The sequence below is a fragment of the Oryzias latipes genome, chromosome 6 (genome assembly GCF_002234675.1).
Source record: "Oryzias latipes chromosome 6, ASM223467v1".
NCBI classification, from domain to species: Eukaryota; Metazoa; Chordata; class Actinopteri; order Beloniformes; family Adrianichthyidae; genus Oryzias; species Oryzias latipes.
Window position 1 is genome coordinate 24,347,011 of NC_019864.2, and position 26,731 is coordinate 24,373,741.

General features: G+C 40.4%; 1 protein-coding gene across 2 annotated transcripts; it reads left to right on the forward strand.

The window, feature by feature from the left end:
• Positions 1–1,660: 1,660 nt before the first annotated feature.
• On the forward strand, positions 1,661–26,648 carry edc4 (enhancer of mRNA decapping 4). 2 transcript variants are annotated; one of them, XM_011476343.3, is made up of 30 exons: positions 1,661–1,891; positions 4,527–4,686; positions 4,776–4,887; positions 5,060–5,159; positions 5,551–5,737; positions 5,880–6,027; positions 6,179–6,283; positions 6,869–6,981; positions 7,078–7,161; positions 7,246–7,341; positions 7,423–7,522; positions 7,745–7,925; positions 9,128–9,194; positions 10,271–10,362; positions 10,520–10,704; positions 10,982–11,097; positions 11,999–12,128; positions 12,745–13,037; positions 13,386–13,613; positions 14,507–14,608; positions 15,229–15,372; positions 16,337–16,373; positions 17,120–17,267; positions 17,376–17,531; positions 18,646–18,761; positions 18,838–19,003; positions 20,009–20,195; positions 20,658–20,877; positions 21,865–22,028; positions 25,207–26,648. In XM_011476343.3, exons 1-30 carry the CDS (start codon positions 1,804–1,806, stop codon positions 25,388–25,390), a joined length of 4,209 nt encoding a protein of 1,402 aa, XP_011474645.1. In that variant the 5' UTR covers positions 1,661–1,803; the 3' UTR covers positions 25,391–26,648. The 2 variants fall into 2 exon arrangements, with proteins under 2 accessions (XP_011474645.1, XP_011474646.1); XM_011476344.3 differs by having other exon boundaries at positions 10,982–11,061.
• Positions 26,649–26,731: the final 83 nt, after the last annotated feature.

Consider the following 26,731-nt stretch of genomic DNA (forward strand, 5'->3'; position numbering starts at 1 on the left):
AGATTAAAAGAAATTGTAATACTTGGAAACATTTGAATAAGAGACCCTCTAAAATTAACTAGTAAATTGTTTTAGGTCAGAGATGTTTAGCAGACAACTGAGAGATGCTTAAGAAAGGAAGTTGCACAAAGTTTTTAAAAATTAGTTGTAAGGTGATGAAGATTTAACGATTCCTAATTTCAGTCACTTTTTTCTTAGATTCTTCAACCAAACAATTAGCACTGTAACACCAAATTAATGTATTTTGTTTAATATAGCAAAAAGAAAAAATTTAAAAGATACAGTATTGTGGAAAAAATTGACATTTTGTTCCAATTTCAAAGATTATGCGATTGTATCTTTAAATGATTTGAAGTGGTAAAACTATTTTGATTCGTGAAAAAAAGTGAAAAGGGCTTTCACTTTGTAATTTTCAAAAAGAAAAATACAAAGTTTCTTATCTTTTGTAGTAAAGTGGTTGTAAATGTTAATAAAATCATTTTTATTCCAATTCATTAAAAAGTGAAGATGGGTTGTAGAAGTGTTGTTGCATGTGTTAATATGTATTATTACAAACAAACAGACCAATATATTTTCCTTTAGGGCACAAGACTCAAAAAAAGAAAAGAAAATTGAAGAGGAATTTATTTACTTTCTTTCTCTGTCAGCAATGCAACATTGAACACATCACCCCCCTCTCGACTGGTACTTTTCCCCCCCAAATTTCTCAGGTTTCAGAGCTTAAGGTTCATTTTCCTTTTATACAAATATTTTTTTCTTATTAAACATTGTATTAATAACTGTTCATTCATTCATCTTCTAATCTGTTTTCCAGGGTCACAGGGCTGCTGGAGCCTGTCCCAGCCATTTGTGGGCAAAAGCGACACCCTGGACAGTTTGCCAGTCTGTGGCAGGGCCACAATCACACACCCATGCACCAATGCACTCTCACATTCACACCTAGGGGCAATTTAGACTAACCAATTAACCTATGAAGCATGTTTTTGGACAGTGGGAGGAAGCTGGAGAGAACATGCAAACTCCACAGAAAGACCCCCCCCCATTGATGTTCTGTTTCAGTATCCCCAGCTGAGACTTGAACCAGGGGCCTTCTTGCTGGGAGGCAAGAGCGCTAACCACTGCTCCACTGTGCAGCCCACTAATTAATAACTAATTATTATTAAAAAATATGAATATATTAATCATAATCTCAACTTTTTCTTAAAAAATAAAATTAAAAAATCACATTAAGGAGTGAATATAAATGCTTATTTTCACATTTCATTCATTAGTATGCATTAATGTCTTAATTGCTATTGTTTTATTTGTGATCATGTTTGAGCTTTTAATTGTAGGTCATCGTGTTCAATTGTGGTCATTGTAAGACAGCACCAAAATAAAAATCTGCCACATTTGATATAATATTTATGCACTTCCTAAAGGAGCAAATCAGGCAGACAGTGCCAGCTTGAGTGGTCTGTTTTATCTCAACTGCACAGTATAATGTGGTTTGTAGAAATACATTTATGATGTGGATAAAATAATCTGTTCTTTTTTTTGGGAGGGGGGGGGGCAATGATCTTATATGAGAGTTAAAGTCCGTTTTCCTTTAGTTTGCTTAGTTGTGGAAAGCACGAAGAAGCCTGTAAATTTGAAAGTAGGAACCAGGAAGCATTGACTTGACCCTGTAACCAGTCGGAACATCTACGGAGAGGACCAAACGGAAGTTTAGACGGTTGCTGTGGGTGAAGGGACAGCTTCGCTGTAGACGAAAATTTAAAATTCTCCCCTTCAATTTACCCAGTCTTCCCCTTTCCCTCGCCCATGTCGTCCAGCTCTAATATAGACATCGAGGGTGCGACCCAGCACCTCCGGGATATCCTCAAGCTCGACCGTTCGGGAAACGGCGCCGGTAAGTCGCACCGGGAACGAAAAGTCGCTGCGCTGCCAGTTAGGCCGCTAAGCTAGCAGGCTGCTAGCTTGCTACATTAGTAACACCCGTTTCGGCGTGAAAACGTCCCCTGATAGATTTTATACACATTTGTAGGAAAAAGGCAAACTATAGAAGACAGTTTAAACGTCGAAGAGTTTCCACTCACACTTGTCGTGTTTGAGTAGTTTGTTTGTGGCGCTGCGACTGCTTCGACCTCACCGACATAGCTCGGTTAGCTTAAGGCTCATTCCATCTATGGAAAAACTATAGAAAAGCAGATAAAGTGATACAGGAACTAACTTCAAGCTCTATATTAGTTCTTAAATCGAGTCACCATATTTGGAAGGTTTTCCCATTTTACATGATATACGAAGTCTAAAAATAAGCAGTAAACACTACAGGTAAGCAGCCAGGACTTCAAATATAATTATCGTGCGAAATATTTGTCACAGCATTTTTTATGTTACCCCAAAGTACACCAATCACCCAGAAAATTAACAGTCCCATATAATTGTATCACGCTTGTATGTCTGGTATGTTTTCGGGAAGCACACAACAAATGCTTTGTTTTTAAGGAGGAAAATTTTCAAGTGCGATTCTAGGGCTAAACGTGTATATGGATGGTTTTTAGAAATGTGTATTTTCGTGGCCTTGATGATTGCAGATCGAAGCATTAAGTTGTTAATGCTGAGAGAATTTTGAACATATTTCTATGTTTGTTATTTTTTTTTTTTTTTTTTTTTTTTACAGTTCTTGGTCATTTTTAAGTTTTTCAATTGTCTTGAAGTTTTTTTCTTAATATCAAATACCAAATATTTCTGACACGTGCCTGCTTGCACGGGGAATAATGTGTATTTTTTTGTTTAAACATATCAAATGATCTCAAAATAAATCAAACTTTTATTTTGGGATGATCTGGTTTGATTTGGACACGTAAATACTTTTTAAAAAATTGACTTGATTATCACTGGACTAAGAAAATGGATTTGCTGTGTTGTTTGTCTTTTGTGGTCCAGCTACAAGAAAATTGCAAGTGTAAAAGAATAAGCTTCATTTGGTCAAAATACGTTATTATAGTTAATTAAATCAAATGACTTATATCGACTCATTCTGGACTGAATTTCCTTTTAGAGTAAATTATTGGTTTTTGTTCGTTTAAGGTTTGCTTTAAATCAAACTGAATAGAAGAATCAAATGGGTTTGCATTTATTTTAAACTTACTTTTGGGTTATCTTTTTTTCATTTTTTTTGTACTGCTTTGTACACGTTTATTAATACAGTATAAATAAAATGATTTTCATGAGATGAAAATATTAGAAAATGGAAAGCGTCCACGTAACCCCTGAAATGATTCCTCCATGTAATGTAATTGATGGTCAGTTTAAAGTCAGTATCATACTGTTTGTTCTTTTCAGTTAACTAAAAATGTTTTGAAGTAACCCAATTACCATAGCAGTCTATCCTTTTCATAATAAACAGATGAACAATATTTGTGTCAAATTAAGTTATATTATTAAACTGAAATAAATAATTTAATCTTTAAGATTTAAAAGGCTTTACAGGTTAAAACACTCATCTGCTCAAAGTGATAAATGGGTATAAATATAATTAAACTGCTGGCTGTTATAAAAGCGGTGTAGTAAGAGTCCAAATGCAGTTCTATTTGCTGTCTCTCAAATGAAAAGCGCCTTCTGTTGAGGAAAGATGGCCTCCACAATACATTAAATACAGATTTTCTGTTTTAAACACTTTTAGTAGTTATTTTATCCGTTCAAAACAATTTTATCCTACACATTTAAACTAAAGATGCCACCAAATATGAAAACAAAAAAAATCAAGATCTTAAATAAATTCAGCAAGAGGGGAAAAAGTACTGCATGTTTTAACCTGCGTTATTTTAGTTTCATTATTTAAAAATAAATAAATATAAAGCCAGTTCATTTTTTTGGCAGCTGTCCTTTATATTTTTAGGAAAGTAAAAATCAACAGATTTCATCAGAAAAAATGTATTCAGAGCAAGAAATCTGTATCTAGTTTTTCAAGCTACTGTTGAGTTTGATGAGGGTTTTTTATGCTAGAAGAACCTTTTGAGCAAAAGGACACGGCAGAAACTGAGGAAACTGGCTGCGAGGAATAAATAAAAATAGGGACTCATTATGCTAAAACAGTATTGCATTTCAAAAAATCTATTCATCTAATTTGAAATAGTGTGATTTTGTTTGTTTTTCTTGTTAAAAAAGCTATTCTGATTTCTCTCCAATAATAATCTTTCTGACAATGTCTGCAATTCTCAAACTTTATTCCATAGTTATGATGGCTTGATCTTATTTTACACTTGTAAGATCAACAAACAACAGATTTGTAAGATAACAATCCTCTTTGTTTGTGTTAAATGCAGACACTTCACTGGCAGAGATGAGAACCGAGTTCTGCTTTCAGCTGTCATAAATACTGCATGAGTCGATGTCATTGATGTTCTGATTTGTTTATTTTTCATGAATTATGGGTCATAATAAACTGATAATCAACCTCCAGGTGCATCATGCCCCTTTATACATTTTCTGTTTTCTCAATTTGTGACAGAATAAATGTTGATTTTTGTCTTCCCTCTCAGATGCTCAGTCAAGTGACGGCCTTAGAGCGCCGTCCTTCAACGGAGAGCTGAATGGTTTGCTGGGAGCCGGCCTGCTGGGCAGCAGCGACCAGACGACCATGTCTGACTCTACCAGACCCATTTCCACAGACATCAGCAGCATTCAGAGCAGTCAGATCATGTGAGGGAGCCCCCACTCCTGTGTTTGCAAAGAAGGAGAGTTTTTCTTTTTCTTTTTTAATAAAAAAAGGAACTGTGCTCTGCTTTCAGCTGTCTCACGGGTGACGACGGCTCCACCTGCATCCCCATCACCTCCAACAATGTGGAGATCGTGGCGAGCGAAGACTCCAGCATCAACAGCAAAGGACGCGGCAGCAGCAAGGTAGGAAAGCACATGGAAGTCAACCTTCAGAGATGACTGCTCAGCTTCAGAAGCTGTGGATGTTTTAACGACTGTATAAAACCAGTTTTTGGTATTTTTATTGGGTTTTTAGGAAAGAAATGAATATAAAACCTCTAGAGAAAATGTTGATGTCTTCTTTTTTTAAATTCAGGTTAAGATTCAGCCTGTTGCCAAGTACGACTGGGAGCACAAATATTACTACGGCAGGCTGATAGCAGTGTCCAACTCCTTCCTGGCCTACGCCATCAAAGGTAAGTGGAGGAGGCTGCCAAGGTTCATGTCTCAACCCAGACATGAACATGTGCTCACAATCTCTGGAAATCAATTCATTAGAGCAGCTTTGTTTATCTCTGCAGCTCCATGTTCACTAACATGAAACCCTTTCACTGTCATTCAGACATGATGCAGCCTAAACATGTTATAATCTAACATGCCTTAAATGTATTTGGAGAGGATTGGAGGAAGAGTTTAAAGTTGGACAACAATTTGATTTATTCATTAACAAAATGATAGAATAAAGGTTTACATGGCGGTCTTAATCCAAATCTGGGTTTACTTTGGTTTGAAGGGAATGTTGCCATTTATGTAAAAATGATCTTTGCTGAAGTTTTCATCTTGGGGAAAAAATTCCTTTCTTTGTAGGAACCAACAACCACGCCATGGTCCGGGTGCTGAGTCTGGACTTCAATGAGCGCTCCTTGCTGAAGGGATTCACCGGAGCCGTCACGGATCTGGCGTTCGCCCACCTGGACTCATCGCTGTTGGGCTGCGTTGATGAAGCGGGAAACCTGATGGTCTGGCAGCTCACTTTCACCGGCAACAAGATTCTGTATCCAGACATGGAAAAAAAAACAACAACAACAAAGTTTTGGGTTTTGTGATTCCTGACAAACTTTTGACCTTTACTGCTTTCTCTCTGATGTTTGAAAATAAAGTGTTCCTGCTGCTTTACTTAACCAGACCTCCTTCAGAGATCAGATCGTGGTTCACATTCAGCGGCCAGAAGACACTCCCCTCAACTCCCACCGTCGCCTCATCTGGTGCCCGTTCATTCAGGACGAAAACGAGGAGAACCAGGATGACAGCAGCCAGACGTTGGCCCTCCTGCATGAAGACAGGGTACCAGAGCTTCCCCCAAAAGCAGAAATCCAAGCCCACTAAAACTGTCGACCATTAAATAGATGCAGACCTGTTTCAGAGAAAGAATCTGCACATTTCCAGAAGAGACAACAAAACGTTATTCCTCCTAAACCTGTCTGTTCTCCGTTAGGCTGAGGTTTGGGACCTGGAGATCCTCAGAGCCAACATCAGCAGCTGGCCTGTTAATGCCACAGAACTCAAAGAAGGTCTGATTACTGTCAAGGGTCACACTCAGGTACGACACAAAAGTCAGCAGCAGATTCCATGCCTTTCTGTTTTAGATTTATGACTGATTCAGCTCCATATAATGTGCTTTAAGCCTCACTTGAGAAGCCTTTTGAAAAAATAAGCAGCCAAGGTGGACTGTTGGATAATTTAAAGCACATATTTGTCTTTGATGTATAATTAATGGGGGAAAAATGAAAAACAGTAAAATTCCACTCCAATCATCTTTTGCTCTTTTGTTAAAGCGTTCCCAATGGTCTCTGAATTACGATTATGGTGTGTTTAGTCAAAATCCAAAGAACCTGTGTCGTTTTATAGGACATGCAGAGCGGCAGGAGTTCATTATTACTTTGGCTCTGATCTGTGGACAGGACCACTAGCATAGAGCAACCCCGCCCCCCTACCCCTTCTCGTTGCTGCGAGGTCGGAACAGGAAGCTCGTGAAATAGAAATAGAAGTCTTTATAGTCAGACTGCATCTTTAACTTTAGTTTATTGAATCAATTTAAAGTCAGTCTCCCTCAAAGCTTTTCCTTTGCACTCATTAAGCTTTTTGATCGAGAACAAACTGTATTTTATGATGTGTGTTTGTCCAGCGAGTCAGTGAGGGGGCACTGTCTCCTGATGGGACAGTGTTGGCCACAGCCAGCCATGACGGATTCATCAAATTCTGGCAGATTTACATTGAAGGAGGACAGGACAAGCCCAGGTTAGTCAGCAGGTTCTTTTCTGGACCGTTTCTGCTCTTTTCGGGTCGGGGTTTATTGTTTCCTTCACTCTGACTTGTTTATGTTCTGTCATCCAGGTGTCTTCACGAGCTGCAGCCCCATGGGGGGCGTCCCCTCTCCTGCCTTCTGTTCTGCGATAACCATAAGAGGCAGGACCCGGAGTGAGTCCAGGCGCTCCTGCATTGTTCGCTTACACACGTCACTCGTGCACATTCGCTCAGCTGCCACTTCTTTCTTGTTTGCAGGGTTCCTTTCTGGCGGTTCCTCATCACCGGAGCAGACCAGAACCAGGAGTTGAAAATATGGTGCACTGTTTCTTGGACCTGCTTACAGACAGTCAGGTTCGGCTCCCTTTTTAATCTGGTCTCAATAAAACACGTCTCCTTTTCCAGATGTTTTAATTGCAAATGTTTTCTTCTCAGGTTTTGTCCGGATCCATTTAACTTATCAGTTCTGCCAAATCTCAAAGCCAATCTGGACCTTTCTGCTGAATATCTGATCCTCACTGATGTGCAAAGGAAGGTTAGAGGCTTCTTTCAGAGAGCGATATCTTTCTTTTTCACTTTTTCTGCACTAGTTTTGTCTCCTTCACCCAGTCTTCTTCTGTGTTTATTAAAAAAACATCCCAGCTTCAAAATATATCAGCACTGATCTTGTTTTTGATGTACCGTTCTGAGAATCTTTATGTTGCTTCTGATCTTTTTCCCTGCACCTCCACGCTCTGCTGATCTTATCCTCCATCAGGTTCTGTATGTGATGGAGCTGCGGCAGGACCTGGAGAAAGGGAAGGCGAGCTTCAGCGCTGTTTCAGAGTTCCTGCTCACGCACCCCGTGCTCAGCTTTGGGGTCCGGGACGTGATGCTCACCAGGCTGCGACACACGGAGGTCCTCCCTGCAGAGGAGGAGAGTGAGAGCATCTCCACAGGTGACTCGCCCTTTCTGCTCACTGTGGCCTGATTCAGTGGAGCGGTTCAGTGTCAGAGAATGCTTCCACGGACCGGTCTGTACGAGGCTAAAGTGGATGTCAGATTTTTTTTTCTTTCTTTCTTTAGGATCCAGTTTTCCATAACTTTGAGGGTAAAGTTTATCTCGATCCTATTGTAAAAAATCTTAAACTTTATTTGTTCACTAGATTTTGTGTAGGACACATTCAAATGTGATATAGATTTCCCCTCAACTATAACTGGGCGGCAGTGGCTCAGGAGGTTAAGCTGGTCGTCCAATGGGTTGGCGGCTCGATCCCCGCTCCCCCCAGCCAGCTATCATTGTACACCCATTGGACACCCCACCCTCCCTGCCTCCAGTGTGGCTCCACTGGCATGTAAATGCATATGAATGTCCCGGTGATGGTCAGAGGGACTGTAGGTGCAATCTGGCAGCCACGCCTTTACCATCACCAAGTATACATGAGGAGTGAATGAATAATGGACACATTGTAAGTGCCTTGAGCAACTGGAAAAGCGCAGATAAATCTAATCAGTTGTTATTATTAAGATGGAAGCTAAAAAATGGCGTCAACCTTGTCTAACTTTTAGGTACCACGTATATATAAAAAAAGGTCACAAACTTTTTTTTCTACTTGTAATAATAAATGTGAATCCACCGTTTGAACAACTTTATTAGTTGCATCGCATAGCATTAGACAGAATGTTATGCATTATTATTATAGTCTGGGAACAACTGTCACAGAAATTTGGAGTAAAAAGCAGATTTCTTTTATTTTGAAGGCAAAGGCTCTTCTTCTGTTTCTTTACTGGGTCTTTTCTGCCAAAAAAACTTTCCAAATATGTTTGTTTTTGTTAACTTTTTTTATCTTGGGGGTTTCAATCTAGCGGTGCGGCCGCTTTAAGAAAGTATCAGATGGATTTTCAACACCCGACCTAGCAGCTTGACATGCGTCAAGAAGTAGTCAGGTTTGGTGGGAAGAATCCAGTAGTTTTCCAAAATAAAACTTCCTTCAGAATGTAAACAAAGCATAATAACTGTAGGTCGTGTTCTTTTTTTCTGTGTAGCCCTGTACCAACTGTCCCAAGGACCGGTACTGGTCCCCCGCCGAGGGGCGTTAGGGCCCACTGGACTAATTTAAAGTCAGGTTTGAGTGTTTACCGTTTGGTTTTTCTCCTCCAGAGGGCGCTCAGGGGCCCACAGAGTCCAAGTCTGGAATCCAGATTAAACTCTACTGCGTCCACACAAAGTAAGTATTTCTGCATCACAACCTCTGCAGAAACCTGCAGCTGCTCTGCAACAACAAGTGTCAACTATGCATTCTGGTCAGAAAACATGACTGTGAACAAAAAGCAGCTTAGTGAGAATCAAAGCTGATGAGCAGTTTGTGTTCAGTCTGACCTGATGTCAAAGGATTCTTAAAGCTTCTCATTTTGCAGATGATGTGATCTTCTGCTGGTTTCTATTGAACTGTGTATACTCAATACATTTTCAGTGCAACCCCGAACAAACCTCTCATATGTCTCCAAGTGTTGCTTTGGGCCTAATGACTCAATTATTTATTATAAACGCACAACTATAAATTCGGATCTCCCCATAAAGTTTTTTCTTTCTTTTAGTGCAGTACCTAGGAGTTTTTTGTCTTTACCTCTGATCAGTACTGATGGAAACTTCACATCTGAGGCTTAAATAGCTTTTCTAATTAGAGCTTTTTACTGGAAGCTGAAAGGAACAACAGAGAATTGAGCATGGCATTGTATGCAGTCTGATATGGCAGCCTATCAACTCAAAACTGAAACCTGGTCATATTGCTTGATTACAGTGACGGGGATCATTAAGTAAACCTGATATAAGCAGCTTTCTAGTTGTATAGGCTTTAACCCCTTTACGCTGTTTTTCACTAATTTACAATGTACCATTTCATCCAAGACTACTTCATCACCTGGAAAAAAAATATTTAAAAAAGAAATTCCAAATAAATTTGAGCATGAAGGGAGTTAAGTGCCTTAAACAGCTATTTGAACACATCTCATACTTGATGTTTTAAATTAGCTAAAACTTCAGCTATTTTGAGCTTAAAACCACCTTTTTTCTTCTTAGTAGAAATCTTCAAGGTTCAAATCAGCATCAAGACCTTTAGGGGCAACAGTTTACAGAGCATAGCTCTAGTACACCTCCCTTTGTTCTGATAGAAGGTCTAAATCTCTTGATGGAGAGGAAAACATGTTAATGTAGAATTTAATTGTCCCAAATGTACATGTGGATGTTGGGTCGGGTCAGTGTGTCCAGGTGGTAACACAACATTCTCTCTGTGTTTGTTTGCAGGAGTTTGCAGGATGTGCAAATCTGGCTTCAGCCAAACTCGTGCTCTGGCTCTGCGGGCTTTCTTCCTCATTCTGACTCCCAGGATGGTTTTGGTGAGTTCAACAAGTGAAACATGAGAAATTTGAGAACCGTAAAGTACTTTCATCTCAAAACAAACGTGAATGTTTCTGATTCTGTAAAAACATAATGAACTTGCCGCTTTTGTTCTAAATGGAACCATGAAGAGCTGTTTACGTTCTGTGTTTCCAGCCAGGTTTTCGGACCACCTGACCGACCACAGCTCTGACAAAGAGTCTGGAAGCGGCTCGCAGAATGACCTGAGGAAGATCCCGTCGCTTCCGGCTCCATCCGACTTCCTTTCAAACTCAGCAGTCGTCAGCGGAGCCATGACAAAACTGATGACCCCCGACGCTTTCATGACACCGAGCACTTCGGTACAAACTTTTTTGTCTTTTGTCCTTGTAATGAGATGGAATTCACCTCAGGATATAGAACCTGTGCGCCATTGTTTGTTTCCTTGCAACATTTTTGAAATGGAGGATGGCTTAGTGCTTGTTTGTGGAGTGGCTTTCTTAAGTGGATGGACTGGATGAAGTAGTGACGAGTGTTTGGTCTAAATGTGGCTTTCTGGGCATGAATGTAAAGATTTCTGTTTATAGTATTTCTACTAAGCTGACATTTTTCTTCCAAACATCCTTCATTTCCCTCCAGATGCCAGCATCTCCGGGCAGCAGCGCCAGCAGCCTGACCATTGTGACAGGAACCAGCAGCAACTCGGATTCCACCAACAGGTCAGACTCTGTCCTTTCAGATCTGACTGTTCTGAGGTAAATATTTATCGGTCATTCGTGTTATTTCTCGTTCTATATATCTTTATCAGACATTTTATTGTTGTAGCAGCAGAACCAATTGAGCACATTTTTAAAGACCCACTCTGGTCATCTTTAGATCTATTTTAAAAGCGTTCCCAGTGGTCTTTGACTTACGATTGTACTGTTTTTTGACATAAAAATAACACTGCTGTTGTGTTGGACATAGTTTTGGCAGTAATTCACTAGTCAGTGCAGAGTAAGCCCATCCCCATTTCTTGTCACCCATTTGTTTACTCGCCCTTCTGATAGCTTACAGCTCCTCACACCCTCAACCTATCATAACCGGTTTAAAAAAAGCCAGACACAGAAAATCAAGCGAACATTGATCAAATTTAGTCTTGGAATGGAGCAAAGCAGGAAGCTTGTGGTCCCCCCATTGGAACTTCTACGTCACAACTACAGCTTTTTCAAACTCCATGTTTTCGTCTGGTCACAACAATTTCAATAAAAAAACATTCAGGAATGCAATTTTAAGCCTTATTTTCTTTATATATGTCCTCCATCATAAAAAAGTCTCAAGAACAAGTTGAAAAAAAACACGATTATCATTGGAGTGGGTCTTTAAGCTTTTCTGGTTTTTCCAGTTTAGAGTAATTTCTCACAAAGAATCTGCATTTATTATTATTTTTAGTTTTTTAAATGGACAATACACATTAATAAACAACTATTTAGACATTGATATACGGAAATTTGCTGGATTATTTACATCCATAACCCCAAAACAGGATAACACAACATAATCAGTCTTTGGATTAGACAATATATCGCAATAAAAGCACATCACAAGACAGTACAATGGTAGAAGGATAATAATCAATGTTTACAGGACTGGTTTCTTTTCTGTCCTTGTTTGCAGAGCTGTGGATGAAGTCAGTCAGAGTCCCAGCAGAGGAGACAACGGTGGCAGCGGTTTGGGTTTTTCTGCCTCCTCTAGCAGTCCCAGAGGAGCTTCTGCTGTTCTGATGTCTGGATTGGAGAACTTACAGGTGATGCTACGGACACACCGCGTTTGATGCACTAAACATGGATACTTGAACGTGCGTTTAGCCCAAGGTGTTCACACTGGACAAACAGGGAGGGGCTTCTTCATCTATTTCTACTGTTTATTAGCGCATGTCCGCCACCTACAGTTGGAAGAGGTTTGGTGCGAAATGTAGAAGTAAATATCGCACATCTTGCTCTGTGCTCTTTTTCCACAGCTCTATTCTGATATAGGAAAGACTTTGTCATAGAATTCTGGCCAGGCACAAACTACAAATACTAATTTCTTCTCCATGATCAATTTACTAACGGTTGGTACTTTGTGAATTAAGATTTTTTTACCCCCAAATCTGAGTCCCTGATTGGTCAAAGTTTGACCTTGTACACTTGCAGCGTGTGTTCAATGGTCATGCATTTTGTACATAGAGCCCAAAAACAGTCGTAGAGACTTGCTTGAATGTGAGAGTTTTGAACGCAGAAGCCCAAAACGAGCATTTACTTACGTTTATAGACTTTTCATCCATTTCTGAAGGTTGTGGTAACGTAGCTTGAGGCACAGCGGCCTTTTACCATCTACTTCAAAACAACTTCTTTTGGAAAACACTTTTTCCCCATCTCCAGGCTTTGTCACCTCCCATTGGTCCTCTGGCCCTGGACAGCCCACAGCCCCTGGATTCTCCCCTGCTGCCTCCTCTGACCTCCCCGACCAGGGCTCGCTCCCCTGACGTCATCTCCTCCGCCTCCACGGCCATGACGCAGGACATGCCGGAGATTGCGCAGACCCTGCAGCTGCAGCGCGGGTTTGGGGCCAGCATGGAGGCCTTACCTCTTCCCGCACTGCAGATGGACAGCATGGCCTCAGCTGCCTCTGCTCTGCACCTGCTGACCTCCCCGCTCTCGGCCAACAGCAGCAGGTACGAGCCGAGGTCCTGCAGCTCAGAAGAAAATCAATGAACAAAAAGTCTGGAGTCAGCAGCCACAGCTTTTCTGTTTTGCTGCAGTCAACTCTGTTTTCACTTCCTCCAGGTTTTCCCCTCATATTTAACATTAAATTACTTTGATATAATTTTCTGATTTATATCTTTGATTATGGTTGCCAAAATCCACTGCTAATTTGACTAAATACACAGTCGGTTTTTATGCTTTAATAAACATAATCTTCATTTAAGGAGTCCTTCTGTTTTTCCTCTGGTCACCTTTGTTTACAGAAACCTCTAGTACATTCACTAAAACCCCTTAAACAGACACATTTTCTCTCCTAGCTTGCTGCAGCTGGAACTGGGAGGTGCCGACGGACAAAGCAACGCAGCAGAGTCCGAGTCCAGACTCAGCAGCACCCCGTCTCTCCTGGAGAATGCGTTATCCCACGAGAACTCCGGAGCCACGGGGGGAGCTTCCGATGGAAACGTCAGTCACACATCCTGGCCAGCGGCGCCAGATATCACCAGGGAGACCAGGAACAGCCTGAGGGACAACGGCCTCGGAGACTGGTCAGTTCCTGTTTATGAAAAAATGAACCCATCCGCGAAAGATGAGGCACATCTGAACGACACACATCATGTTAAATTAAGGAATCACTGCAAAAACGTGAGGAAACCTTCTGTTTTAGGCTGATAAAGATCAAATTGCAGCACAATTTTGTAGTTTTGCAGTTAGTGAGACAAGAAAGTCAGTCACAGATTCTGGGAGTTGTTCCACTTAACTCTGTAACACCAGAGCTGTCGCAGGCAATGCCGTGATAAGACGCTCTTCGACTTACCGGAACTCTCCAACCGTCTACGTGATCAACGTGAATCAGCTGACACAGAGAAAAGCCGCTTTTCTTTGCTTCTTTTTATGTCAGAATCAGCTGTTTTATGTTGATGATGTGAGCACTTCCCTAATATCAAGTGTTGCATATCGGCTGCTTTTTCTCCTCGTTACGTTAATTGCGTTAACGGTTGAAGAGTTGCGTTAGTCGAAAGACAACACTGGAGCTAAGAACTCCAGTGTTTAAAAGCTGAGAGGTCAGTGATGTTCATCATGATGCAATTCCACAAGTGAAAGAAAGAAAGAATAAAAAAACATGCAGGACATCTTTATGAAAACTTGTGATGACAGAAGAGCAAAGATCAAAGGTTCATGTTTCGTGGTTCTTTTTTTCACCATAAAAGAAAAGGGAATCCCAAATCCCATTTCGGATTTCCTCTGGTTGTCTTGTCTGCATGGTGACGTCCAGTTGGACTCTTGTTGACAAAACCAGCTCCAAAAAAAATCATACAGTCAAAGAGCGTCGCCCTAGAACCAGGCGTTGGTTAAAACCAGAACAAAAAACAATAATGTCTCCAATTTGCTGATGTTTGATGTTAAACATCTTTTTTTTTCCAATACATTTTGCGTTCAGTTCAAGAGAGGAGTCAAAGGACAGACGCCTGAGCTCACCTTACCATCGGCACTCCTATCACCTGATGCAAACAGACAGTCAGGACGCTGGTGCAGAGCAGAGGTAACACAAGTCGCTCTCTTCATACAGTGTTATTAAATGAAGCAATAGGACCCTCACTAGCACATAAACATCATTCTGTAGTTTAACCTGCTGCTTTAATTTGGCACCAGTGTAGGACGGGTAGTTCTGGTGTCTGTTATCAAAAAGCTTTTTGACACGATAAATTTTATTTTCACTGAAATGATAGACTTTAGAAAATACTTTTTTTCCTTATTTTATTATTATCTTATTTTTTATTTTTTTGGTCTTACCTTGTTGATCAATATCAATAAATAAAACAGTAAATAAAATCTATACTGACTCAATGAAAGTGTAATAAAACCAAAAAAAGCTGAAATATGTTGATAAACTTAATGAAAAAATATTTTATTTCTTTAAAATGCGAAATGCACAATTACCCAAGAAAATGTCTTAAAATGAAAACTTTCAAAAGATTTAAAAAGTAAAAAAAGATGAAGCACAATACACAATACAGTCGCGTTTTTCTGTTAAACTGATAAAGGGATTAAATATCATACATTTTTAGAGTGAAGTTCAAACTTTGTGAGACATATATTTATTTTATTATATTCATTTTAAAAGGAGCTTTTCTGACAGTATATTTCGTCTTCGCTCCGCAGTGACCCCGATGAAGAGGTGGCGAGTCTGGCAGCGTCTTCTGGAAACTGCGGCTCTCGCTCATCGCACAGAATATCTATGAAAGACTGGAAGAGCTCTCCACGAGGATCACCAAAGCTGAAGAGGAAGATGAAGAAGGATGACTGGTATGTTTCCACCTGAATCTAAAGAGAAAAGTTCTTAAACTGCAATAAAACCATACTGAGAGAATTCCTTTGATTGAAAAATATTCATTTCTATTTCTTTCTGTTCAAAAACATGATCTGCAAGAATTTGTATTTCAGGTTTAATTAGGTTAAATCATTTTTACGTTTTTGTTTTTTAAGGTAGTATTGATCATTTCCAGCTTTATCTGGAACTCTTATGCTACATTCAAAGCATTTGACGTGATTTGCCCGTCAAATGCTTTCAAAAATAATGGGGGGAATGGGGGGGGGTAAAAAACACCAATTAAAGGCTAAGATTCCTTATTCCATGACAGTCTGCACTGCAGCTGCGGCTCATACGCAGAAGTAAACACATATTTCACAGCTCATCGCCACAACGTTGGTCTTTTTTCAGAGCGTTGTACACATCACTGATCCGTCGGGTCGCTGAACTAGAATCTATTGCTGTGAGCTTCTGCAGAACTTTGGCCCGCTTTGCCGACAACTTTTTTCCTGATGCTCCGTGGATGAGCCGCTGTGCAGCTGCACTGCATCACTCGTTCTTATCTGAGCCGCTACGAAGCACCGCAATCCGCGTCTTTATATGGTACTGGCAGCAACAAGGCACAGAGTTTTGGTTTGGTACCCATCCTAAGGAAAAACTAAGTAGTGCATGTCTCATAACAACAGAACAAGCTGGTTCTGTCACTACGTACCCAAATCTGAGTCGACCTTGCCGTGCCCGATGCCCAAATCTGCGTCTGTACATTGACTTGAAAGCAGCTCAAGGAGTCAAATTCTTGAATGTTTCTTCTGCCCAGAATATTGTAATTATAGTTTTACATACATGTGCCCTACTCTTTTCTTTAAAGTACACAACCTGTGTGGAGTTTAACCCCAGTATTGTTCTCCTGTACTCTATAAACACGTGTGTAACTGAGTGTTTTTTTTTTTGTCCTGACAGTGAATCATCTCAGTCTAGACAGCTGGATTCTGCTCAGGTGAGAGATCTTTGAAATCCTAACTAGTTAGTTTGACCTTTACAAATATGTTTTCACTTAATATGTCTAAAAAAAGGGTCTTTCTGTGGAGATTTTGTGCATTTTTCGATTTTAAGTTCTTAATTGGAACAAAGTCGTGAAAATGTTACTGTGTTTTGAGTTCGATACTTCACTTTATATTTTCTGTTTTCTGAACGATGATAGCAAACGCGGTATGTCTGTCTGCATTACTTTAGTTAAAATTCCCCAAAATTCAATTTGACCAGGATAACTAAAGAGTTTTCTTTACAAGTGAGCAACCTCAACAAACTTCTGTTAAGTTTAACTTCTATTACTTCACTGGGCTCTGCAGTGATGCATTCACATCATCTGAATGCCGTTTGACTACATTTAAGATCAACAAGTCAAGTTTGTTTTAAGCAACCAAACTTCAAATTAAATCAAACTTTATTTGTTTAGCACTTTTCCAGCTAAAGTGACTGAAGGTGCTTTACATTAAAAAAAACCATTCTAACATTTTATGCTGGTGAATGTCTTTTATGTTTAGATATAATTCATAAAGATGTAAAAATATTTTTGTCTGTTTTTTAAATAATTGTTTCAACAAATCTTGATCAGTGCTACCTTTGATTTAAAAAGACCTTTGCTTGTTTTATTATTATTATGTTTTTTGCCAAAAACATTTAAAAGCTTCCCATTATGCTGGTGTTCCAGAGGTTCTGTCTCAGTTGAATGTCTGTCTTTAGTTCAATGCAGAGACACAGAACGAGTTGCTGATGCTGCTGCGCACCCAGCAGAGGGAGTTAAGTGAACTGTGGGGCGTGATGGAGGCCATGCCGGGTAACATCATCGCTCAGGTCGAGCACGTCATGATCAAACACCAGGAACAGGAGCGTATCCTTGGGGGCTTTTATTTTTTTTAAATACACCCTGTGTGCTTCACCATTACCAGCTAAACTCTCTGTCCTTGAGCTTTTGAGCCTTCACCTGACACAACCTCAGACCGCAGACTGGAGCGGGTTTTGGCAGAGAGTCAGAATCATCAGCAGCAGCTTCACGAACAGCTCAGCCAGCAGCTGAGCAGCGCCTTGAGCTCGGCACTCTCCATCCGAGTCGACAAAGTGCTGCGGGAGGAGCTGAAGAAAACCGTTCCTCAGAGTAAGCCCACAAACACGCACAGACGAGAGAGTTGAACAGGAACGAGCTGCAGAAAGACGATCCACACGGAGAAATGGTGACAAATGCTGAAGAACAGACCTGCCAGACGGTGGCGCTATTGTCATTCAGCGTTCAGCGAAGTGTTAAAGTTTCTATAAACAAGCTTTTTTGGGCTTCACTGTTTTTACATTAAAACAAATTTCTGATCATTGTTTAAAAGAGAAAAAAAAGGTGAATTGATTTTACCTTTATTCTAGTGACAGTTGTTTGGATAAGACATAAATGTTTAATAAATCTTATGCGTTTGCATCACAGCTTCACATCAACTAACTCAGAATATTGAAGACTATTAAATGTTTTCTTACATAAAATATTGTGAAACATCTTTTCGTGTCATCGCCGGCTATTTTGGGTGTCAGGAAAATACTTACATTAGTGAATTCTAATCACTTTTCTGTTGCTTTTCATTAAATGTTTTTGTTTATTTAAAACAATGATGAAAATTGTTTATAAAATGTTGATAATGTTAAAATTTGTCCCAAAATTTGCCGTAAACATTTTTTCCAAAATAAAATTTCTCAACTTAGGATGTTTCTGAGAGGTTGCTTTGGAAACCTTAAATGTATTGAACAAATTATTTTATGTACAATCATTAAAATGACTTTAAGATATTTGCGGCATAAACATTTTTAAATAAGTGCACTAAGTTTGTGACCTCTGACCTTGGTGGAAAACGCCATATGTTGCGAAAATGTAAAATTACAGCAAAGAACATCTTCAGGTTCTGTTTTATCTGTAAAGGCTGACACAACACTGGATGAGATTTTGAAAGTAAATAAAAAGAATATAACATGTTTATAATGTGGGCGTGGCTGAGGCAGACAATAGTCACTAATTTACATTCACATTTTATGTAAAGTCACCAAATATGCACATGTTAAAGAGTCCATCAGGTTCTTAAGACGTACTACCTTCATCGAGTTGGTGTTTTGAACAAAAATGTGACTTCGATACAAAAGGGAATCTAAAGTGCATCTGTCATTGTGGGGCTGGGGGTTTATGGGAGCTGAAGCTTTAAAGAAGAGTCCTTCTGATCTGCCTCTCTTTACTCCAGCAATTTCTAAGAGCCTGGATCCGGTGACGGGACAGCTGAACAACACAATCGCTGCTAAGCTAACGGCCGTGGACACCACCTTGAGGGAGAACGTCAGCAAAATGGTCAAATCGAAGGTTGGTGTCTGAGATCCTGTGTTCTTTGCTGCATTGAGGCTGCCACTCAGATGTATCTCTGCGTGCTGTATGTCAGAACACGACGGATGCAATCGGCCGAGCGGCAGCCGAGGCCATGCAGGGACCCATCCAGGCAGCCTACAAAGACGCCTTCCAGAGCATCGTGCTGCCTGTGTTTGAGCGCGGCTGCCAGTCCATGTTTCAGCAGATCAATGACAGTTTCAAGCAAGGAACTCAGGAGTGTAAGTGAGCTTTGCCCCCAGACAAACCAGTACAAACGGAAAGTTCTCATTGGTTGTTGCCTTTGTTTTTGCTGTAATTTGATCCTAGTTTAATACCTCAGGATGGAAGTCTAATATAGTCACAATCTCTGGCATCCATCTTTTCAAAACTAACGGACATTTTCTCTGCGGTTTGGTTTAAGAGCTCCTCTGTGTCCTGGACTATCCTGCCCCTGCGTTTACATAAGTTTACATTTGGCCTGTCTGCACAGAAAAGGTTGACTTTTACAATAGGAGTACAGATGAGAGGGAGTTTGGATTTCCTCTGCATAGTGATCAGTCTGTGAGCAAAAAATAATTAAGATCTGCAGTATTAACGTCAAGACCCACTCTGATAAAAAATTGTGTATTTTTCTGATGAAGGATATATATTGATAAAATTAAGCTTAAAATTTCATTTCTGAGTAACCTCTTAATATTTAGATCCTTATAAATCAGGAGCAGATGAAAAAATTAGGTTTAAAAAAGAATGCTTCTGTGATGCAGAAAACATGCTACTCTGCTCCATTCCGATGTATTCCCTTGCAGACGACTAGATCCACGTGCGTCTTTGTTTTCCTCATCCGAGCTGGTATTTGGCTAAAAATTTTATGTCTGGATAACTCCAATGTTGCTTGTCATTTCATTTGCACCGGTAATGTTAGCCTGGTGATGTGAGGTAAACAGAGAGCTCTCAGCAACAAGGAAGAAACACAGGTTTGTAGGTTTTGTCTAAAAACTGCATAATCACAGTTAAAAGACCACTGGGAATGCTTTGAAAATAGATCAAAAGCTAATGGGAGTGGGATTTTAACTCTTTTATAGCCTTTTTAGCTAAAAAATTTATTTTAAATTATCCAAAATTTGAATCCTCAAGTTAAAATTAATAATGAAGTAGTTCCCTTTCCCCCCCAAATTCCTTTAGAAGAAAGCAACAGATCAAAAAGATGCGTTGACATGATGAGTTCTCCTATTTCCGGCCTACAGACATCCAGCAGCTTGAGGTTCACATGAAGAGCAGAAAGCAGAGGGAGCAGGAGGCCCGGGACCCCATGGTCACTCAGCTCCAGCAGATGATGGACAGCTTCCAGAGGAACACGGATCAGCTGGCCAGCAGCATCAGCACTACCGTTCGGTCTGAGGTTCAACACCAGATGCAGATGATGGTGGGAAAGTACGTAAGCAGGACGTCCCTCATTAAACGTGCCTTTAAAACTTTGTTTTAAGTTACTTTCCCCTGCTCTTCCACATTTGCTGCAAAGTCGATTCAGAAATGAATAAACAAAGACATGTTTGCCATGATGCGGCATTTATTTGGTATTATTGACTGTATATGTGAGTATCAGACGTATGTTTGTCTGTTGAGACGCTGCGTTACGGACTAAAGAGGAAAAACAAGCAAAATGTGGGAACAGGAATTCGATCTGGTCTCTTGTTCCCTTTGCAATTAATTTCACAGATTTGAGAGTTTATGGATTGTTGGGGGCGGAGCGGATGCGATGTATGTGGCCAATTAAAACGTCAAAATCTAACAATGGAAATGACAACGTGGCAGAAGTTTTATCTGAACTCCAGACTCCTCACTGCACAACTCCAGATGTAGAAATGAAAGTTACGTGACTCATGTCCTCGACAGTCTGCAGGAGTCCATTCTTAGCCACGTGCAGCGGATCATCAAAGGCGAAGTGAGCCTGGCCATGAAGGAGCAGCAGGCGGTGGTCACCTCCAGCATCATGCAGGCCATGAGGTCGGCGGCCGGAACGCCCGTCCCCACGGCGCACTTCGACTACCAGACGCAGCAGGCCAACATCCTGCAGCTCCTGCAGCAGGGCCAGCTCAACCAGGCCTTCCAGCAGGTAAAACTCACAAGGCTTTCAGGCGCAACTCAAACTGTGGCGAGATCCGGTGGAGCCAAACGGCCCTCAGTTAGTGCTATAGTTACCCTGGCTGCTTTGCTAAAGGCCCGGATTTATGCATCTAAATTGAAAGGTAAAACTTTAAGTAGCTGTTTAGGTAACTTTGTGCTTTAATAAACTGAACTTGTGATGTTGTGTTAACATGTTTGTGTTAACATTCCGAGTTTTTTTGGAGCATTTTATTGTGTTTACACTTTAAATTTTGAATAGCGATTTAACAAAGTAAATTTTAAGAATTTAAGAATTACGAGAATAAGGTAGTAAAATTATGAGGATGTAGTAAAAAGAAAACTCAGAATTATGAGTTTAAATTTCAATATTTCACGATAGTAAAGTTAAAATTTCTTACATTTAAAGTCTACATTTATGAGGCAAAAGGCTGTTGACTGAGAAAAATAGAAACAACAATAAAAAAACAACAATATTGTGTCTCAGTATGACAGACGTAGATCATTATAAGCCTTTACTACGGCTCTGGTTTCACGAATAAGGAAATACTTTTAGTGAGTCAACATTGGATTATTATAAGTATGAGAACAATGAAAAAAGTTTAAAGGAAACTGGTCCTCTTAAAAAGATTCTTGACCTACAGGGAGTGGATATCCGGCGAGGGCGCCATTGACCCCATCTCCATTATAGTTACAGAGGTCCAAATACGTTAAAGCACATGGATTCCTATGATAAACTGAAGCCTTATGGCATCAGCATGAATGTCTGCACAGAGGCTTACACAACCAAATGTGAAAAAATTGAAAAATTACCGCTTTTTAAAATAATGTAATGACTATTCTCTTATGTTACTTTTTTCTTTTATTTCATGGTGGCCTTAATACTCTCATAGTTTCTTTTTCACTTGTTGGAATAAACTATGAAAAATGTTGGAGGATTGATGGGAAAGCGCTTTGTGTTCTGCTCCTCCTCCTCCAGGCTCTGTCTGCCACCGACCTGAGCCTGGTTCTGTTCGTGTGTGAGACCATCGACTCCCAGCAGGTGTTTGGTCAGCACCCCTGTCCGCTCAGCCAGCCCGTCCTGCTGTCACTCATCCAGCAGCTTTCCTCCAACCTGGCCACCCGCACTGAGCTCAAAATCAGGTGAGGAGACTTGGACCAGGTCTGCTGCAAGGTTAGATCTGATGGTTCAGCAAAAACTCACTCTTGTTTATTTATTATTTAGCAAATCTCTTTGCACATGACGAGGGAGAGCAGCAGACATGCACAGTCGCATGAGAATAAAAAAACAACTCAAATGTTAGACAAAAACAACAGAAAAATAAAAGAATTCTCCATGCATTTGTTTGCATTCAACATTGCAGGGTTCTTGTTTCTTCCTTGGTTTTGTTTTTCCTCCGTCTCCTCATCAGACTCGTTCTTTCCTCCACGTTACAGGCGGATCATTACAGTCCAGGGCCTCCTTAAAAAAACAGCGGCGTGTTTGACAGCCGCCTGTCAGCAGTTTTCTTTTCTGCATGCAGAGCTTTGAATAATGAACATGGGGGACCAATGTAGAGGAAAACCTGCTCCTGTTATCCTGGAAAATTTACAGTAGATTTGTTCGGTTAGATTTTTGTCTTCTCATCACGTATTTTATCCTCCGTTTTATGTCCATTGTTGCTTTTTTTTGAGCTGAAGTGGTGAGCCGACCACGGCCGGACAGGGAGCACTCCCGATTCCCCCGTCCTCCCCGTTTCTGTCCCTCCACAGCAGGTGGACTTTATTTTGACACTCTTTAGGACTCCCGAAATGAAGAATCTGAATCATGAACGCCTCTTTTTAATTACACAGGTGAAGTCATTGCTCCCGCAGGACGATAGAAATCAGGCAATAAGGCACAGAACACTCCATCAAACCACCGATAACTAAACAGGATTTTTTTCTCCACGACTGATGTGGAGTTAGGCGCCGCAGATCTGTCATTCAGCGGGCAGCAAAGCCCTTTGGTGCCGTCAGAGATCCACTTCAAAATAATGCGCAGAGAGGGATCTCCAGCATCTATTTAACCAGATTTGAAGGACTTGATCTAAACGCAGATCATTTCCTGCTGCTCTAAATCCACAGAGGAACGCTGCTGTCCTGAGCCGTCGCGTTAACAGCCTGGTTAACATCACTGCAGGGACTCAGCCGCCCGCTGAAGTGTGCTGGGGTGGACTGGCAGGAAACCAGGATTTCATAGCAGCAGCCCCCCTCCTCCCCCTCGCATGCTCTGACCACCAGATGTCTGATTAAAACTATTCATTTGGAGGTTTTTATGAGTGTAGTGATGATTCACGGCCATGAAATCATTTATCACCAGCAGGGGGCGATGTGCACACAATGTTGTCCCACATAAAAAAGATGATGGATAGGAAACCGAGCAAGTTTGGCTCATCAGCAGCTCTCACACACATGATAGGATAAAAAAAACATAATTGAATCAATAGAATGAATATTTTAATTGAAGAAAATGCAGGGTTGAATGCTATATTGCTGAATGAAAATGAAACTTAAAGGGTAATTATTGGCAAAAAAAAGAGAAAAATTATCCAAGTTGACCATAAAAAAGTGAAAACAGCACAATGACAAAAATAGCATTTTCCAACGTTTTCATTATTGACACCTTTAAGTAATGCTGTTTTTTCTACTCTTAAAGTCAGTATATTTTTCTACTTTGTCTCCATCCCCTGAACACAAACACACTTCTGTCCCCAGCACAGTCCATTTGTGTTTACAGCATACTGATTCACACCAGAGTTCACTTGCAAGTAGACCACGTTTTCAGGCTGGCCAAAGTTCACTTGTGGTCTGTGGTTCTAAAACCTTTGGCTGCAAATCCAGAACCTCAGAACCAGATTTCCTAAATGTTCAGGTTTATTTGAGTCTAGAAAATGGCGTAAACTGAGTTGGCCAAATGTAAAACAATTTCATCATACAGGATTCTCTTGTTTATCCCAGGAGAGAACGTTCTGAAAATAACCTGTGATAGTTGAAATCACACATGTTTTAAGGCTGTACACCCTCTCACTACACACGTTGTACATTTTTAGACAAATGTCAACATTTTCTCTCTCATTTAAACTCTCAAAGTTCAAACCTTCGTCAAAAAGTAAATCGAGCATCATGAGCTCTGATCGCGATCAAAGATTTATGTAAATTTGGCAAACTGAACACATTCTGTACAGGACACACGGTACGGAGTAGATTGATTGACAAAAAAGATGGGCTGTTTTAAAAAAAACAAACAAAAGCAAAATTACAAAAAAATTAAATCTGCAAAACAACCAGACCATGAAAGATGAGCTGCGATATTGCGAGGGAGCACTGTATTACTTTTTCATTAAAGAGAAGAATAAAATACTACAAATAAAATGCTAGTTGTAAATTATTTAGTGATTTCAATTCCCACAGTTAATATTCGTTGTTGTGCCTCGACTCTTCTCTGTTGTGAGCATCAAAACGCACACTAAGCTAGCGGCTATTCAGAGCTGCTCTTCCCAAGAAGCCTCTGCAGAAGTTATTGTCCGAGTAGAAAGTCCGCAAACAGAAGGTTGTTGCATAGCAGGATATTTGTCTGAGTGCATTCCTGTGTGCATGTTTATGAATAAATGCAACTACGAACGGCACGCTCATTCATAATCAAAGTTTGAACCCACTGCTGCTGTGAGGCTAAGTGTTGGTGGATCAGGGAGGAAGACTGAAGGCAGCGCCGGGAGTTTGGAAGAACAGTAACCTGACTCGGCAGACGCCACGGACTTTAGCCGTCAACCAAGTTTCTTGAACTTTTCTCTGATCTAGGCTGATTTTTTTATAACCATTATTTCCTCATGTTGTGCTTTTTAAAACGTATTAACAGTACATTAAACTGTAATTGGGATTTTGAGTTCCATGTTGGATCACTGTTGACATTTAACATTTAAATGAATATTTAAATAAGCTACAGATTTTCTTGTTCGAGTCTGAAGAGTTTTCAAGCCATTAGCAAGAAATGATCAACTCGAGAAAGGAAACATATTGCTGACTTAAACCTGGAATGGTTACCATGACACCCTTGACACCTTTTGCCTCGAGTTTGAAGGAGACGAGGTTCAGTTGAGGTGTAACACAGAAGTAATATTACTGAGGACGAGTTATTTTTGATAAAGACCAGCTCTGCTGTTTATTGCATAAATGCCAATTCCTCATTATGTGACGCCATTTAAAAGAAAGATAAACTGATGTTTGTCCCTGGAAGAAAACTAAACACAAACTTCCTGACTTTTTTTCACCTTGTCTGATCATTTTTCTTTTTGCTCCTCAGCTACCTGGAGGACGCAGTGATGAATCTGGACCACAGCGACCCCCTGACCCGTGACCACATGGCCTCCGTGCTGGCACAGATCCGACCCAAGCTGATCGCGTTTCTGCAGCAAGACCCCCAGAACCCGCTTTCCAAGAGGGCGCGGCGCCTGGTCATGATGCTGCAGGGACTCGTCAGCCACTAGTCCCCCCCCCAGCACACACACAGGAGTTCACCTCGTTCTTCACGTTTTTCCAGGAGTGTCCCAGAGCTCAGAAAACGTTCATGTGAAAATAAAAACGGACTTATGTTTTCTTTAAGTTTAAGGTCGGATTTGACAACACTCCCGTTCATGAAAAGGTTCCCGCAGTTCTGCTGCATCTGCTGACCCCGCCCCCTTTCTGTCTAGAGAAAAGCAAGCCCCGCCTTTGGGTTTTTTAAAAGCAAACAGCAGGCTCGAAGATTTCTTTCTCTCAGCAGACACCGCCCTCTTTTTATTTTTTTTTTATTTTACTGACATATGCAGGATTATGCTGCTCTCTGTTTGGACTTTTTGAAATAATCCTGGCAACCAAAAAGTAGGAACTCTCAGTGCCAATTTCTGTTCACTGTGTGTTTTCTTTCACTTGTTTCTTCAAAGACTGAAGGTGACTGTGCTGAAAAATCCCAAAAAAATAATAATTCTGTGCTTCTTTTGAACAAATTTCCAAATAACAAAAGAGGCAAAGTATTCATCAAAATGAGGATTTGGATTCCCACGTCGCAGCCGTCCACTACGTTTATCTTCTCTTCCCGCATTCTCTCATTTTTATATAAACATATATCCTTTGTAAGCCATGTATACTTGCTTTAAGTTGTCAAAGTAGCTTAATTAAAATTTAAAACGCAAATCATTGTTTTACCTAATTTTACCAGAATTTACAAAAAAAAAGTTTGTGAACCTAATGTGCAGTTACTTCTCCTGCGCTCCAGGGGGCAGCACTTCTGCTCTTTTTCCGTTCTAGCGTTCATGGATCACCTTTGTCCAGAAAAGTGTAAGATAATTAGTGTATGGGTCTACTGCATCCACCCTGGTTTCATGGCTGAACAGACGTTTCCGTGATTGTAAAAACAAAAGTTCTGTTCATTTGAACTGTGTGTTTAGAAACGGTGGGAGTAGAAAGTGCCTTACCGTGTTTTCACTGTTTCCACACATTAGGCCCAGACTCAGCCGCAGAGGAGAAGCTGGACGTTCAGTTGAGAAATGTTTGGGCGGAGACGCATTTCACTGTTCCAGTTAGAGAAGAAATCTTTGACTACTAGCAGTTTGCAGACTCAGATTAATGGGAGTTCATGTGAATGTTTTAGTTATTTTTCTCTCTTTATATCATGTTAGTTCCCCTCTGCTTGGGTTGTTCTGTTGTACCTTTTAAAGTTTATTTTACTCTCAACATTTTGGAATAAAACAAACAAACAAAAGATTCCATTTGATTTTTCTACTTTTTAATATCCGATCTTTTCTTTTCACAAATGTTTTTAGGCGTCAGAATATTTGTGTGTTTTACAG

Bases quoted from the DNA above. Each gene is read 5' to 3' on its own strand.
- edc4 (XM_011476343.3), top strand. From the start codon at position 1,804: ATGTCGTCCAGCTCTAATATAGACATCGAGGGTGCGACCCAGCACCTC. The intron at 6,982-7,077 runs GTTAGTCAGCAG...TCTGTCATCCAG, and splicing joins GGAGGACAGGACAAGCCCAG to GTGTCTTCACGAGCTGCAGC. The intron at 10,363-10,519 runs GTGAGTTCAACA...CTGTGTTTCCAG, and splicing joins TGACTCCCAGGATGGTTTTG to CCAGGTTTTCGGACCACCTG.